Source organism: Scyliorhinus canicula, chromosome 10 (assembly GCF_902713615.1).
Source record: "Scyliorhinus canicula chromosome 10, sScyCan1.1, whole genome shotgun sequence".
Classification (NCBI taxonomy): Eukaryota; Metazoa; Chordata; class Chondrichthyes; order Carcharhiniformes; family Scyliorhinidae; genus Scyliorhinus; species Scyliorhinus canicula.
In genome coordinates, this window is record NC_052155.1 from 83,871,846 (window position 1) to 83,888,028 (window position 16,183).

Consider the following 16,183-nt stretch of genomic DNA (forward strand, 5'->3'; position numbering starts at 1 on the left):
ATCCAAGCATAGACTACTTTCTAAAAGGTGAGAAAATTCATAATGCCAAAGTACAAAGGGATCTGGGAGTGCTAGTCAAGGATTCCCTAAAGGTAAACATGCAGGTTGAATCTATGATTAAGAAAGCGAATGCAATGTTGTCATTTATCTCAAGAGGGTTGGAATATAAAAGCAGCGATGTGCTACTGAGCCTTTATAAGGCTCTGGTTAGGCCCCATTTGGAGTACTGTGTCCAGTTTTGGGCCCCACATCTCAGGAAGGACATACTGGCACTGGAGCGTGTCCAGCGGAGATTCACACGGATGATCCCTGGAATGGCGGGTCTAACATATGATGAACGGCTGAGGATCCTGGGATTGTATTCATTGGAGTTTAGAAGGTTAAGGGGAGATCTAATAGAAACTTACAAGATAATACATGGCTTAGAAAGGGTGGACGCAAAGAAACTGTTTCCGTTAGGCGAGGAGACGAGGACCCGTGGGCACAGCCTTAGAATTAGAGGGGGTAAATTCAGAACAGAAATGCGGAGACATTTCTTCAGCCAGAGAGTGGTGGGCCTGTGGAATTCATTGCCGCGGAGTGCAGTGGAGGCTGGGACGCTAAATGGATTCAAGGTAGAGCTAGATAAATTCTTGATGTCGCGAGGAATTAAGGGCTACGGGGAGAATGCTGGTAGGTGGAGTTGAAATGCCCATCAGCCATGATTGAATGGCGGAGTGGACTCGATGGGCCGAATGGCCTTACTTCCACTCCTATGTCTTATGGTCTTATGGTCTTAATGTCCCCATTGTCCTGCAAATTTTCACCTTCAATATTTAATCAAGTCCATTTTGAAAGTCTTATTCACTCTGCTTCCACCTCCCTATTAGTCATTGCATTCCACATTAAAATAACTTGCTGTATATAGAACATAGAACATAGAACAGTACAGCACAGAACAGGCCCTTCGGCCCTCGATGTTGTGCCGAGCAATGATCACCCTACTCAAACCCACGTATCCACCCTATACCCGTAACCCAACAACCCCCCTCCTTTAACCTTACTTTTTAGGACACTACGGGCAATTTTAGCATGGCCAATCCACCTAACCCGCACATCTTTGGACTGTGGGAGGAAACCGGAGCACCCGGAGGAAACCCACGCACACACGGGGAGGACGTGCAGACTCCGCACAGACAGTGCCCCAGCCGGGAATTGAACCTGGGACCCTGGAGCTGTGAAGCATTTATGCTAACCACCATGCTACCGTGCTGCCCCGATCTTTGGACATGCAACCCCAAGGTCCCTCTGGTCCTCTGTTTCCTAGCATCCTACCGTTCATTGTGTATTCCCTTGCCTTGTTAAGTCTTTCCAAAATGTATCGAACTGCACAATAGTGTCCCCATGGGGTAAATGATAGGATCCTATTGCCAAGTGTGATCTGAACTGGGCATTACATCTGTCTAAACAATTAGTGAAATGGACTAAGTATTTGAGGCTGAACAAACAGATACAGTGCCCTCACTGTTCTGACACTCGAGTAACTAGTTCTAATCCCACCCACGATACCATATGCAGCAAACAGATTATCTTTGGTTGAAATATTAATATCCTTTAACAAAGGGAATCTGTCAGTCTTCTGGTCCATTCTAACCCCACACTGATGACTGATCCACCACGCCGGTGCAATAAGGAGTGGGCAGTAAATGAAATGAAATGAAAATCGCTTATTGTTACGAGTAGGCTTCAATGAAGTTACTGTGAAAAGCCCCTAGTCGCCACATTCCGGCGCCTGTTCGGGGAGGCTGGTACGGGAATTGAACCGTGCTGAATTGCTAATATGAAATGGAGTAGTCCTGAAAGCAACATTAATGCCCAACTCGTCCCTGCTGCTGTTAAACTGCCAAGGAAATCCTGTCCATTAAAACAAGAATAATTTAAACCATTTTACTGCGTTGGCTGGAAATCCGAGATAAGAACATAAAGTACTGGAAATACCATCAAAACACAACCCAAGATCCTGACAGAAACAATGTGTAGAAAGTCACAGCCTCTCTCTGCTCAGCTGACACAACTAAACTTCAACACTAATCTACTCAAGGAGATGAGAAAACTGTGAACTATGGGCAGCACGTTAGCACAAGTGGATAGCACTGTGGCTTCACAGCGCCAGGTTCCCAGATTCGATTCCCTGCTGGGTCACTGTCTGTGTGGAGTCTGCATGTTCTCCCCATGTCTGCGTGGGTTTCCTCCGGGTGCTCCGGTTTCTTCCCACAGTCCAAAGACGTGCAGGTTACATGGATTGGCCATGATAAATTGCTCTTAGTGACCAAAAAAAAAAATTAGGAGGGGTTATTGGGTTACGGGGATAGGGTGGAAGTGAGGTCGGTGCAGACTCGATGGGCCGAATGGCCTCCTTCTGCACTGCATGCTCTATGTTCTACAGGCCAGTTAGCCAAACAACAGGCATTGGGCAAGTGCTGGAATCTCCTCGGAAGGAAGTCTTAACAATATATTTTTATTTCCTCATGTTTGAGCACATTTTTCAGTAACTGGCGCAGGTGGGACGGAACATTGAGAGGTCCATTGACCTCAGGTGGGAATTTCCAGTCTCAGGGTGGACGGGATCAGAAAATCCCACCTGTTGTCTCTAGTTCTTTTTCCCATTACCTTCGAAGTATAGGAATATGCCATTTAGCCTCTCGGGCTGTTCCACCATTCATCAGGATCATGGCTGATCTGCGATCTAACTCCATTCAGTTGATCCATATCCCTCAATACTTAAAGTTTAACAAAAATCTATCAATCTCAGATCCAAAACAAGCAATTGATCAACCATGAATTGTTATCTGTGCAAGAAAGTTCCAAAATTCTACCATCCCTTTACTTGCACTGGGGATTCCTAATTTACTCTCAAAAGATCTGGCTCTAATTTAGATTATGCTCTATAATCCGAGACTCTTCAAACAGCACTAATTGTTCCCGAAACATTTTGAACTACATTGATCAAATTAAACCTTAAACTTCTAAATTTTGGAAAATGTGATCCTAATTTGTGTAATTAACCCTCAAGAATCCAGGTATCATTTGGTAAATCAACAATGCAGTTCCTCCAAGGCCAACATATCCTTCCTGAGGCTTGGCACCGAGACTTGCTCATGGAACACCAGCTGTAGTCTAGCCAGGGTTTTGTATGGCATTTGTTAGCAAATGGTTTATAAGGGAGGGGACGGTGTGGCAGCAGATGGAAGCAGCGTCATATAGGGGAACAAGTTGGAGGGATTTGTTATCAGCTCCTCTGCCGTTCTCGTCCGCCAGATACTCCATGAGCCCAGTGGTGATGTCAGCTCTAAGCGTGTGGGGGCAGTCGAGCAGCACTTGGGGCTGGAAGGTGCCTCGGTGTGGGCACCAATCTTTTTTTTATTTTTTGTTCATGGGACATGGGTGTCGCTGGCAGGCCAGCATTTATTGCCCAGAGTGGGCAGTTAAGAGTCAACCACATTGCTGTGGGTCTGGAATCACATAGAGGCCAGACCAAGTAAAGATGACCGATTTCCTTCCCTAAAGAACATTAGTGAAACAGATGGGTTTTTATTACAATCGGCAATGGTTTTGTGGTCACCATTAGACTTTTCAATTGCAGATTTTTATTGAATTCAAATTTCACCATCTACCGTGGTGGAATTCGAACCCGTGTCCCCTGAGTTTCTTGTTTACTAGTCCAGTGACAATACCGCTACCCCACCGCCTCCCCTGGATCTGTGATAACCATAGGTTTGCGTCGGTGGGGGGGGGGGGTTGGATGCAGGGTGTCGAAGGCAGCGGCAAGCAGGATTGACCGACTTGGTGACCTGTTCATAGGGGGCAAATTTGTGAAGTTTGGAAGAGAACAAGTTGCCCAGAGGGAATGGTTTAAGGTACCTGTAGGCCTGGGATTTCGTAAGGAGGTGGTGTCCTTTCCTGGGCTGCCACCCCCGGGGTTGCAAGACAAGGTGCTGTCAAGGAACGAGATGGGGGGGGAAGGTGTCCGAGGTCCACAGTAGATGATGGATTGAGAGGGGACCCTGGTGGGGGACAAAAAGCGCAAGAGGGAGGAGCTGCTGGGAGGCGAGGTGGGGGCAGAGGCCTGCGGAGGGTGAATGCATCCTCTTCATATGTGAGGTTCAGCCTCATTCAGTTTAAGGTAATACACAGGACACATAAGACGGTAGCAAGGATGAGTAGGTTCTTTGATGGGGTAGATTACAGGTGTAGGTAGTTTGTGGGATGCCCGCAAATCACGTTCACATGTTTTGGGCATGGCCAAAGCTGAAGGGATTCTGGCAAGGGTTTGTGGACATAATGTCCGAGGTGCTCGGGGTGGAGATGGCCCCCAACTCCAGAGGTGGCGATATTTGGGGTGTCGGAAGATCCTGCAGTCATAGAATCATAGAATTTACAATGCAGAAGGAGGCCCTTTAGCCCATCGTGTCTGGACTGGCTCTAGGAAAGAGCACCCTACTTAAACCCATGCCTCCACCCTATCCCCGTAACCCAGTAAACGCACCTAACCTTTTAGACACTAAGGGGCAATTTAGCATGGCCAATCCACCAAACCTGCACATCTTTGGACTGTGGGGAAAAAACGGAAACCCGGAGGAAACCCACGCAGACATGGAGAGAAAGTGCAAACTCCACAGAGACAGTCATCCAAGGCCGGAATTGAACACGGGACCCTGGAGCTGTGAGGAAGTAGGGAGGGCAGGATGGTAGCACAGTGGGGAGCACTGTTGCTTCACAGCACCACGGCCCACGGTTCGATTCCTGGCTTGGGTCACTGTCTGAGTGGACTCCGCAAGTTCTCCCTGTGTCTGCGTGGGTTTCCTCCAGGTGTTCCAGTTTCCTCCCACAAGTCCTGAAAGACGTGCTGTTAGATAATTTGGACATTCTGAATTCTCCCTCCATGTACACGAACAGGCGCTGGAATGTAGCGACTGGGACTTTTCACAGTAACTTCATTGCAATGTAAGCTTACTTGTAACAATGAAGATTATTATTATTATTATTATTAATAATAATAATAATAATAATAATAACTGCGCCAACGTGCTGCCAACTGAGGAGCATCATCGAGGGCAACGACAGGACGGTGCGACCATTGGGGAACCATGAATCAGAGTCCAGGGGTGAGAGTGGCCAATGCTTTGGCCTTTGCCACTCTGATAGCCCAGAGACGGATTTTGCATGTGTGGCGGGACGTGGAGCCACCGAAAGCAGGGGTGTGGGTGAGCGACCTGGCGGAATTCCTGAGGCTGGAGAGGGTCATGTTCGTCCTGAGGGGGTCGGTGCACGGGTTCACGTGGAGGTGGAAGCCATTTACTGATTTCTTTAAGGAGCTTTGATGCTCTAGCGGGGGGGGGGGTGTAAATACAGAATGAGGATTGGAGAAGTGGGCAGTATTAGGGGAACAAAGACATGGCTGAGGAGCTAAATTCATACTTTGCTTCTGTCTTCTCAAAGGAACATAGAACATAGAACAGTACAGCACAGAACAGGCCCTTCGGCCCTCGATGTTGTGCCGAGCAATGATCACCCTACTCAAACCCACGTATCCACCCGTAAGCCAACAACACCCCCCTTAACCTTACTTTTTAGTACACTACAGGCAATTTAGCATGGCCAATCCACCTAACCCGCACATCTTTGCACGGCATGAATAAGGCAGAAGTTCTGAGAAACGCAAGTTTTAGTGAGGAGCTGAGGGAAATTAGTATTAGTAAAGAAATGATTTGGGGAAAATTAATGAGATTGAAGGCAGACAAATCTCCAGGGCCTGATAATCTTCATCCCAGAGTACTTAAGGAAGTGGCCCTAGAAATAGTAGATGGTTTGGACTCTGGAATGGTTCCTATTCCTGAAGGATAGCGAATGTAACCCTGCTATTCAAAAGGGGAGGTAGAGAGAAAACAAGGAACTATGGACCAGTGAGCCTAACGTTGGTAGGTTAGGATATTGCTAGATTCCATCATCAAGAATTTCATAGCACAGTATTTGGAAAGCAATAATCAGACAACGTCAGCATGGAATTACAAAAGGAAAATCATGCCTGACAAATCTACTAGAATTCTTTGAAGATGTAACCAGTAGAGTTGACCAGAGAGAACCGGTGGATGTGATTTATTTAGATTTTCAGAAGGCTTTCAACGAGGTCTCACATAGCAGATTATTATGTAAAGTTAAAGCATGTGGGATTACAGGTAGTGCTTTGCGATTGATAGAAAGCTGGTTAGCAAACAAGAAGCAAAAGGTTGGAATAAATGGGTCCTTTCCTAACTGGCAGGCAGTGACTAGTGGGGTACCCGCAGGGATCTGTGCGAGGACTCCAACTGTTCATATTATATTTCAATTATTTGGAGGAGGGAAATAAATATATTATCTCCAAATTTCCAGATGATACAAAGTTGGGTGGGAGGGTGAGCTGTGAGGAGGATGCAGAGATGATTCAGAGGAATTTGGACAGGCTGAGTGAGTGGGCATATGCATGGCAGATGCAGTATAATGTGGATAAATGTGAGGTTATCCACTTCGGTGGCAAAAATAGCATGGCATATTATTATTTGAATGGGTGGATACTCAGCGATACCTTGGTGTCCTTGTACATCAGTTGCTGAACGTTAGCGCGCAGGTACACAAGGCAGTAAAAAAGGCAAATGGTATGTTGGCCTTTATAGTGAGAGGATTTGAGCATAGGAAGAGAGATGTTTTACTGCGATTGTATAGGGCATTGGTGAGGCCACACCTGGAGTATTGTGTGCAGTTTTGGTGTCCTTATCTGAGGAAGGATGTTCTTGCTATGGAGGGAGTGTAGCAAGGGTTTACCAGGCTGATTCCTGGGATGGCGGGACTGTCATATGAGGAGAGACCAAATCGGTTAGGATTATATTCATTGGAGTTTAGAAGAGTGAGAGGGAATCTCATAGAAACTTACAAAATTCTAATAGAAGTGGATAGCGTAGATTCAGAACGAATGTTTCTGATGGTGGGGGAGTCCAGAACTAGGGTTTATACTTTGAGGATAAGGGGTAAACCTTTTAGGACTGACGTGAGGAGACATTTCTGCACCCAGAGAGTGGTGAATCTGTGGAATTCACTACCACAGAAAGTAGTTGAGGCCAAAATGTTGTGTAATTTCAAGAAGGATTTAGACATAGCTCTTGGGGCTAACGGGATCAAGGGATATGGGGTGGGGAGGTGGGATCCGGGTATTGAACTTGATGATCAGCCATGATCATATTGAATGGTGGAGCAGGCTCAAAGAGCCGAATGGCCTACTTCAGCTTCTATTTTCGATGTATCTTTCTACATACTGCGTATCAGAAAATCATGGCTATGCTATGCATTGGAAGATCACATTCAGAAAGTCAGTTCAATGAAAACCAAAATTAAAAACTTACATTTTCTACGTTAATACTTTTCTGCTGTGTCAAATCAGCCCATTCATTCATAAGTAGGTTGTACAATTTTTCTGCTTCTGCAAGTAGATCCTGCACTTCCCTCTCCCGAATAATATATACATCAAAGCGGGCCTTGGCATCAATCATGACGTTGCTATTAAATAGGAAGATTGTGTTACAAAGCAGTTTTGAAGTTTGCATAAATAAACCTTTTTATCTCTTTCGTTGTGAGAGTTTTGACCATAAAATCATACATAAGATTTGGTGCAAAAAAATTAAGATATATATAACTGAGCAAAATGAATGATTAATAGTTCAAATACAGAAGGCATTGTGGTGGGGTTATATGGGGGAAGACGTGCATTAGGTGACTCCTGCTGGAGCATTTTACAGTTTGCTATTTTCTTAGTTTAAGGAGGTATTTTCTTTTGAACACCTACAAAATTAATGGGATAAAGATCCCACATTAGTGAAACACCCAGAAAAGCTAGGGGGACGAAAAAAGCAGATTATAGGTCATCGACGGAATCAGCAGCCTCTCAGATTATATCAGCAGAAAAGATGGCAAAGGCAGCTTCTGGTTAATATTTATGCTCCAAACTGGGACAATATAATTTTATTCATAATCTACTGGCCTCCCTTCCTGATTTGGATTCGCTTCATCTTATTTTGGGTGGGGACGTAAGTTTTATTCTGAACCCTAGTTTGGATCGGTCCAAACCCAAATCTCTGACTCCATCAGGGGTGGTGCTTTTAGCACCCAGGTGATAAAGAGTTTTAATTTTTTTACACGTGCATCAAGTATACTTGGGGATTGATTTCTTTTGTGGTGGATAGGTCTTTCCTCCCTTTTGTGATGGTGGTTGGTTACTCAGCGATAGTGATTTTGGACCATGCTCCACATTTTGTTGATTTGATTAGAGTCAGGCCCCTCCCAGTGTCCACCATGGAGATTAGACACAGCATTATTAGCAGGCAAAACACTTTGCTAATGCATGCCCACCACATTGGGGAATATATAACATTTTCTAAAAAGTGAGCCAATTTCACCTTTGACCCTGTGCGAAGGCCTTGGTAGTAGATTTTATTGTCTATCTTCATCTTTGCTTGCTATCTGTATGCATATTTGATGGGGTAGTACCCGGGGGAGAGGAATGTGTGTGGGGGGGGGGGGGGGAAGATTTTCTCCTACAAAGTGCACATGGTGAAGTCAGCGAGGATGGAGCAGCAGAGGTGGGTGGACTCCATTCTTGAGATGGACCACCAGTATTCACTTACCCAACTCCAGAGTTGTTGGCAAGCAGGAAAAAGCTGCAGGCACAACTCTTGCAGGCACGCTAATGTCAATGGACAGAGTGATGGACCAGCTGCGACACTTGAGCAGTATGTTTTATGGATACGGGGAGAAGGCCAGTCACTTCTTAGCTCACCAGATGAAGCAACAAGTGGCTTCCCAGGAGATCATACAGGTACGTAACTTGAGCGGCAGGTGGGTTTCTGCCCCTCCTCAGGTTAATGCGGCTTTTGAATTATTCTCTCGGGGTCTTTATAGATCGGAGCGGCTGAGGGATCGGTCACAACTGACTTTCTATATAGCGTATCCATCCCAACTGTAGAGGGAGAGAGTAGCAAGGAGTTGGAATCCCTTTGGGCCCATAAGAAATCATGAAATGCATTGGGTTGATGCTGACTGGTAAAGTCCCTGGCCCGGATGTCTTCCCCATTGAATTTTAGAAGATGTTTGTGGAGCAATTGGTACCTTTAATTCTGGATATGTTTAATAATTCCTTATCCAGTGGTTTGTTTCGGTCTACCCTCACACAGGCTTCTATCTCCTTGATTCTCAAGAAAGACAATGACCCAACAGAGTGTGGGTTGTATTGACCTATTTCACTCTTAAGTGCGGATGTTCTTATACATCAAAGTGCTGGCACTGCGGCTGGAGCCCTGATTGCCAGAGGTGATCTTGGATAGGGCAGCACGGTGGCACAGTGGTTAACACTGGGATTACGGCGCTGAGGACCCGGGTTTGAATCCCGGCCCTGGGTCACTGTCGGTGTGGAGTTTGCACATTCTCCCCATGTCTGCGTGGGTTTCACCCCCACAACCCAAAGATGTGCAGGTTAGGTGGATTGGCCATGCTAAATTTGCCCCTTAATTGGAATAAAAATAATTGGGTACTTTAAAAGGTGATCTTGGATGATTTGATGAGCTTCGTTAAGGGTTGGCAATTGTTGGCCAATACATGTCGCCTACTAAATGTTGTTCTTTTCCCTTCCTTGGTGCCTGAACAGGTGGTGATTGTTTCCCTCGATGCCGAAAAGCATTTGATAGAGTGGAGTGGGAATATATGTTTAAGATTCTTGGATGCTTTGGATTTGAACACCAGTTTATCTCCTGGATTCGATCACTGTATAGGGCCCCATTGCTAATGTTCATACGAATGCTCTGAACTCTGACTACTTCCCATTGAATAGGTGACACTGGTGTCCATAGTCTTGCTCCTGTTTGCCTTGGCAATAGAACTGCTTGCTATAGCGCTGAGGTCCTCTGTTATGTGGAGAGGGTTAAATTGGGGCAGGTGGAGCATCGAATTTCCCTTTATACGGATGATCTACTTCTTTATATTATGGACCCTGAACCCTCTATGGACGAGATAATAAAGCTGTTTAGGAGTGTTGGCTACTTCTCTAGGTACAAGTAGAACTTGATAAGCAAATGCTTTCCGGTCAACCCCCCAGGGAGGAGGGGCCAACTTGAGACGCTACCTTTTCGTTTTGCCAATTAGCTTTCATTATTTGGGGGTCAGGGTGGCTCACAATTGGGCTTCGCTTCATAAATTAAATTATATTAGTCTGGTTGATGGTTTCAAGTCCAACTTACAGAGATGGATAACCTCCCCCTGCCCTTGATGGATGGGTTTCAGACTATTAAAATGAATGTAGTCCCAAGATTTTGATTTTCTTTCCAATGTCTCCCCACCTTCCCCCCCCCCCCCCCCCCCCCCCCCCCCCCCCCCAAGTCCTTTTTTGTCAAAGTCAATAATTCAATGTCTTTAATTTGTTTGGGAAAGACTTCATGGGGCTTCGATCCAGAGGGATAGGCAGTCAAGGCTTGACTCTACCCAATTTACTGTTTTACTATTTGGAAATATTCTGAAGACATTGTTGTGGTTCAGAAATCCAGGTTCTATATGGTGACAAATGGAAGCGAGCTTCTGCACAGTTTGTAGCCTTAATGTATGAGTAACCGCATCGTTGCCTTTCCTGAATCCAGCGGTGGTGTCCACCCTGATAATCTGGAAGCAATTCAGGCTACATTTTAAGCTCCGTTCCATGTCTTCATTAACCCCCATCTGCAATAATCATCTTTATCTTCCAGCAGGTTTGGACATGACATTTAAGTCATGGGAGGGGAAGGTTTTGGAGAGATTTGGAGACCAGTTTGTGGAGGGGCGGTTGGGCAGTTTTAAGGTGCTGACAGAAATTCCAACTGCTGGTGCCCAGTTTTTTCAGATACTTTCAGATTCACGATTTCTGTGCAAGGTTTTTCCTTCCTTTCCCTTGGCACACCCCTTTTCCAGTTGAAGGGGATTTTGTCCAGGTCTGGTGGGGGACTATTTTGGGCATATATGGCCATATCCTTTCAGAGGAGTGAGCTCCGTTGAATGAGGTGAGGCTGAAATGGGAGGGTGAGTTGGGTCTCATTTTGGATGATGAGGTATGTAGTGTGGCCCTTCACAGGGTCAACTACAAGTCTTTATGTGCTGGCTGAGTCTGATCCAATTCAAGATGGTGCACAGGGTACATCTAACTAAAGCGAGGCTGAGTGGATTTTTCTCTGGGGTGGAGGATAAGTGTTGCTCTCAGCTAATCACACTTGTATGTTCTGTTCTTGTTCCAGTTGGGCCTCTTTCTTCAATATGATGCCGTAAATATTCATTCATTTATGGATCCATGTCCTCTGGTGGCCATTTTTGAAGTATCAGGTTATCCGATGCTTCAGACGAGGGTGAAGGCAGATGTCCTCGCCTTCGCCTCGCTAATAGCCGAGATGAGTTCTGCTTGGCTGAAAGTCTCCTACTCCGCCCAGTGTCTTTCTTACATTTGGAGAAGGTTAAGTATACCATTAGAGGGTCACAGATGGGTTCTATCTAAAAGGGCAACCATTCATTTCCTTTTTAAGGAGCTAGTCACTGTAAGCTGTTACGGGGTTCAGTTTAGTTTTTTGGGGGGATTAAGTTAATATGTGCTTTTATGTCTCGTTCTCGTTCTTTGATTGGGTAACTTAATTATTTTGTCTGATTTTGTCTATTATGAAATTTTTAAAATATTTTTTTTTAAAATAGTTCAAATACAGATTAGTTTAATAGCGACAATATTCCTTAATGAAATATCCAAGGCTATACAAAAACTGACATGCATAATTAGTTATCTACTGACTTAAATAATATCCTTAAATATGTTAACCATTTAATATTATTTACAGTATAGGTTGCTCTGACTGGACCTTCTTCATGTAAACAATAGTTAGACTGGCCGCTGCAAGTTGCACATCCATATCTCATGAAAAAAAGTATTAAGCAAACTACTTTATTTGTTTGCAACACAAAAGGTCATATTAACCCATCAGTTTATCAATTACATGTTAAATTGTAACATAATGTAACATAAATAAGGCCCACTTATTTGGGTTCTTCTGTCCCAAATTAGAGTTGGTGAACTGTGGGGTGGACTGTAATTAAACAAGTTCACTTATAATTTATTCCTTTCAGGCCTTGGAAATTAAATATTAACTGTAAACTACCATAATCTTAATAATGTATCATACAGCAAATTTGACTGTGTAGAACATAGAACACTACAGTGCAGTACGGGCCCTTCGGCCCTCGATGTTGCGCCGACCTGTGAAACCATCTGAAGCCTATCTGACCTACACTATTCCATTTTCATCCATATGTCTATCCAGTGACCACTTAAATGCCCTTAAAGTTGGCGAGTCTACTACTGTTGCAGGCAGGGCGTTCCACACCCCTACTACTCTCTGAGTAAAGAAACTGCCTCTGACATCTGTCCCATATCTATCACCCCTCAATTTAAAGCTATGTCCCCTCGTGTTGGTCATCACCATCCGAGGAAAAAGACTCTCACTGTCCACCCTATCTAACCCTCTGACTATCTTATATGTCTCTATTAAGTCACCTCTCAGCCTTCTCCTCTCTAACGAAAACAACCTCAAGTCCCTGAGCCTTTCCTCGTAAGACCTTCCCTCCATACCAGGCAACATCCTAGTAAATCTCCTCTGAACCCTTTCCAAAGCTTCCACATCCTTCCTATAATGTGGTGACCAGAACTGCACGCAGTACTCCAGGTGCAGCCGCACCAGAGTTATGTACAGCTGCAGCATGACCTTGTGGTTCCGAAACTCAATCCCCTGCTTATAAAGGCTAGCACACCATATGCCTTCTTAACAGCCCTATTAACCTGGGTGGCAACTTTCAGGGATTTATGTACCTGGATGCGGAGATCTCTCTGTTCATCTACACTACCAAGAATCTTGCCATTAGCCCAGTACTCTGCATTCCTGTTACTCCTTCCAAAGTGAACCACCTCACACTTTTCCGCATTAAACTCCATCTGCCACCTCTCAGCCCAGCTCTGCAGCTTATCTATGTCCCTCTGTATCCTATAACATCCTTCAGCACTATCCACAACTCCACCGACCTTTGTGTCATCTGCAAATTTATTAACCCGTCCTTCTACACCCTCTTCCAGGTCATTTATAAAAATGACAAACAGCAGTGGCCCCAAAACAGATCCTTGCGGTACACCACTAGTAACTGAACTCCAGGATGAACATTTGCCATCAACCACCACCCTCTGTCTTCTTTCAGCTAGCCAATTACTGATCCAAACCGCTAAATCACCTTCAATTCCATACTTCCTTATTTTCTGCAATAGCCTACCGTGGGGAACCTTATCAAACGCCTTACTGAAATCCATATACACCACATCAACAGCTTTACCCTGATCCACCTGTTTGGTCACCTTCTCAAAAAACTCAATAAGGTTTGTGAGGCATGACCTACCCTTCACAAAACCATGTTGAGTATCGCTAATCAATTTGTTCTTTTCAAGATGATTATAAACCCTATCTCTTATAACCTTTTCCAACATTTTACCCACAACCGAAGTAAGGCTCACAGGTCTATAATTACCAGGGTTGTCTCTACTCCCCTTCTTGAACAAGGGGACAACATTTGCTATCTCTGTAAAGAATTGTGATGTGACCAGGGGTTGGGGATTCCAATAGGTGGGTTGTTGTTCTCTCACTTCAATAACTCACAGTTGTTCAGTTCAGATACAATACAAAGGTGAATGTTTATTTACAAGTCTTCAGGCACTCACCAAAACAGAAAGAGGAAATAAATACCTAGCTCTTCCTTGAGCAAACCTTACACACAATTCTGCACACAGCAACAAAAACAGAAAATACTGGACAATCACAGCAGGTCTGACAGCATCTGTGGAGAGAGAAGGGAGCTAACGTTTTGAGTCCGGATGACTCTTTGTCAAAGCTGGATGACAGTATTTGTTTCAGATTCCCGCATCCATAGTAATTTGCTTTTATCTGCACACAGCAACTCCCTCACCCAGCTTCTCGTTTTAGCAGGACTTGGTACTCTGCTTATAAAGGCTGATCAGGCCGCACAGTTAATCCTCATTGCACAAATTCCCCTTTAGTCTATCAAGTGGTTTCCTGTGACCATCTTGGTTTGGGAAACTGTTCAGAAACTGAAGAATAGTATGAGTGAAATACCGCCCTTCCAGCACACAACCCTTGGTGGCACCACAGAATAAAAAGTTTTGACAAGTGTTAACTGTGCTATAGAGAATCTCCCATAAATTGAAAAATTAGTGCAGCATTCTAAGAAAATATGTTGCAGCTGAAAATCAAAATATTATCATAATCCTGCTCATCATGTTGAGATTGATTTTTGTTTGTTGGAGTTTTCACATTCTCCCCATGTCTGCGTGGGTTTCACCCCCACAACCCAAAGATGTGTAGGGTAGGTGGATTGTCCATGCTAAATTGCCCCTTAATTGGAAAAAAATAAATAATTGGGTACTCTTAAAAAAAAAAAATTTTTTTTATTGATTTTTGTTGCAATTCCTGTAGCGTTACAATAGTAGTTAATTACTGTCACTTTCTCCAGTCGAGTTCTGTCAGCAGTTTGGATCGGAGTTGGGGCCCCTGCTATCGAGATGTATAATGAGTTGATCGAGAGGGGAGAGCTTCCCCCACGCTGTCTTTCAATATCGCCTATTTTAAAGAAAGGCAAGGACCTGGAGCAGTGTGGCTCGTACCGCCCAATCTCGCTTTTGAATGTAGATGCAAAGTTGTTGGCAAAGATGCTGGCGACGCAGATAGAGGATTGTATGCTGGGCTGGATAGGTGAGGACCAGACAGTATTTGTGAAGGGGCGGCAGTTGTCGGCGAATATACAGAGGTTATTTAATGTAATTATGATGAACTCAGAGGGCCGATAAGTTGAAGTGGTTGTGGCGATGAAGTTTGCAATCGCGTAGAGTGGGTGTACTTATTCGAGATGCTGGGGCGGTTTGGGTATGGGCAGGAATTTGTGGACTGGGTGTGGCTGGTGGACTAACAAGGTCAGGTCGGAGTACTTTGGATTGCACTGGGGGACAAGGCAGGGTTGCCCATTCTCCCTGTTGTTCTTTGCCCTGGGGTGCGCCATTGGCAATGGCGCTTAGGGGCTCATGGGGGTGGAGGGGTATTCAGTGGGGGTTCCTTTGTATGCGGATAATCTCCCACTGTACATTTTGGACCAGGTCGGGAGCTTAGATGGGATTATGGGGAGTTTGGCCGCTTTTTGGAGTACAAGTTTGACATGGGGAATAGTGAGGCTTCCCAATTAATGCTTGGGGACAGGAGAGACGGTTGGGGAAACTGCCTCTCCGGTTCGTGGGGGCGAGCTTTTGTTACCTTGGGATACAGGTGGCGTGGAGTTGGACCCAGCAGCATAAGTTGAACTTGGCGTGGCTGGTGGAGGGAATGAAGGCAGACTTTAAGAGGTGGGATGTGCTGCCATTGTCGTTGGCTGATCGGGTCCAGACGGTAAAGATGACAGTGTTGTTGAAAGACATGGGATGAGGTAAGCAGCTGCCTGCCTCCACCTCAGCTGTGCATCCTGGGGAAACACCAAGATGTAGTGGTAGAGCTAGGAGGGCCAGGCATCACTGAGGGCACAGGGGCAGGGGGGAGGGTTAGGTAGGGGGTGGGGAGGGGTGGGGTTGGAAACTGGGGGATTGGGGGGCGGCACTATCGGAAATGGGGTATTGTACAGCACATTAAACAACTCTTTGCACAAACATTATGATGCTTCTGTCACTTTATTTCGCAATGCGGGCTGACCCCCGGACCCTTTGCCAGTCTCTCCAGGCAACACCCCCTCCCCATGGCACCCACCTACCCTCATGTCCCGGGAGCTGTATCCCATCCCCTGGGTGTTTGGATGTTGGCTGCTGCGTGTGTGGTGATCACTCCCACACAGTGTCCAGGCACCAAGGTGCAATCAAAATGCTAGCCAATGACTCCCAAATGCGACATGGCCTGCCTACCCATGGGAACCCACTTGGCATGTGTCAAGTGCTCACTTAACCACGATTGCCAATTCCCTATTAGCAATTGCTTTCAGCCGCGCAGCCAGAAGTCTCAGCATTCGGTGGGGGCTGTGGGTGATCAGTGGG

The 16,183-nt window shown here is 45.4% G+C and overlaps 1 protein-coding gene across 6 annotated transcripts in view; it reads right to left on the minus strand.

Annotated features, from left to right (window-relative positions):
- The window catches only part of LOC119972486 (coiled-coil domain-containing protein 178), a 479,785-nt gene that overhangs the window by 377,209 nt on the left and 86,393 nt on the right, over nt 1-16,183 (minus strand). For all 6 annotated transcript variants that reach the window (XM_038809253.1, XM_038809254.1, XM_038809255.1 and 3 more), the window contains one exon: nt 7,413-7,566. In XM_038809253.1, the coding sequence (XP_038665181.1) occupies nt 7,413-7,566 (154 nt within the window). The remainder of the gene's footprint in view (nt 1-7,412; nt 7,567-16,183) is intronic.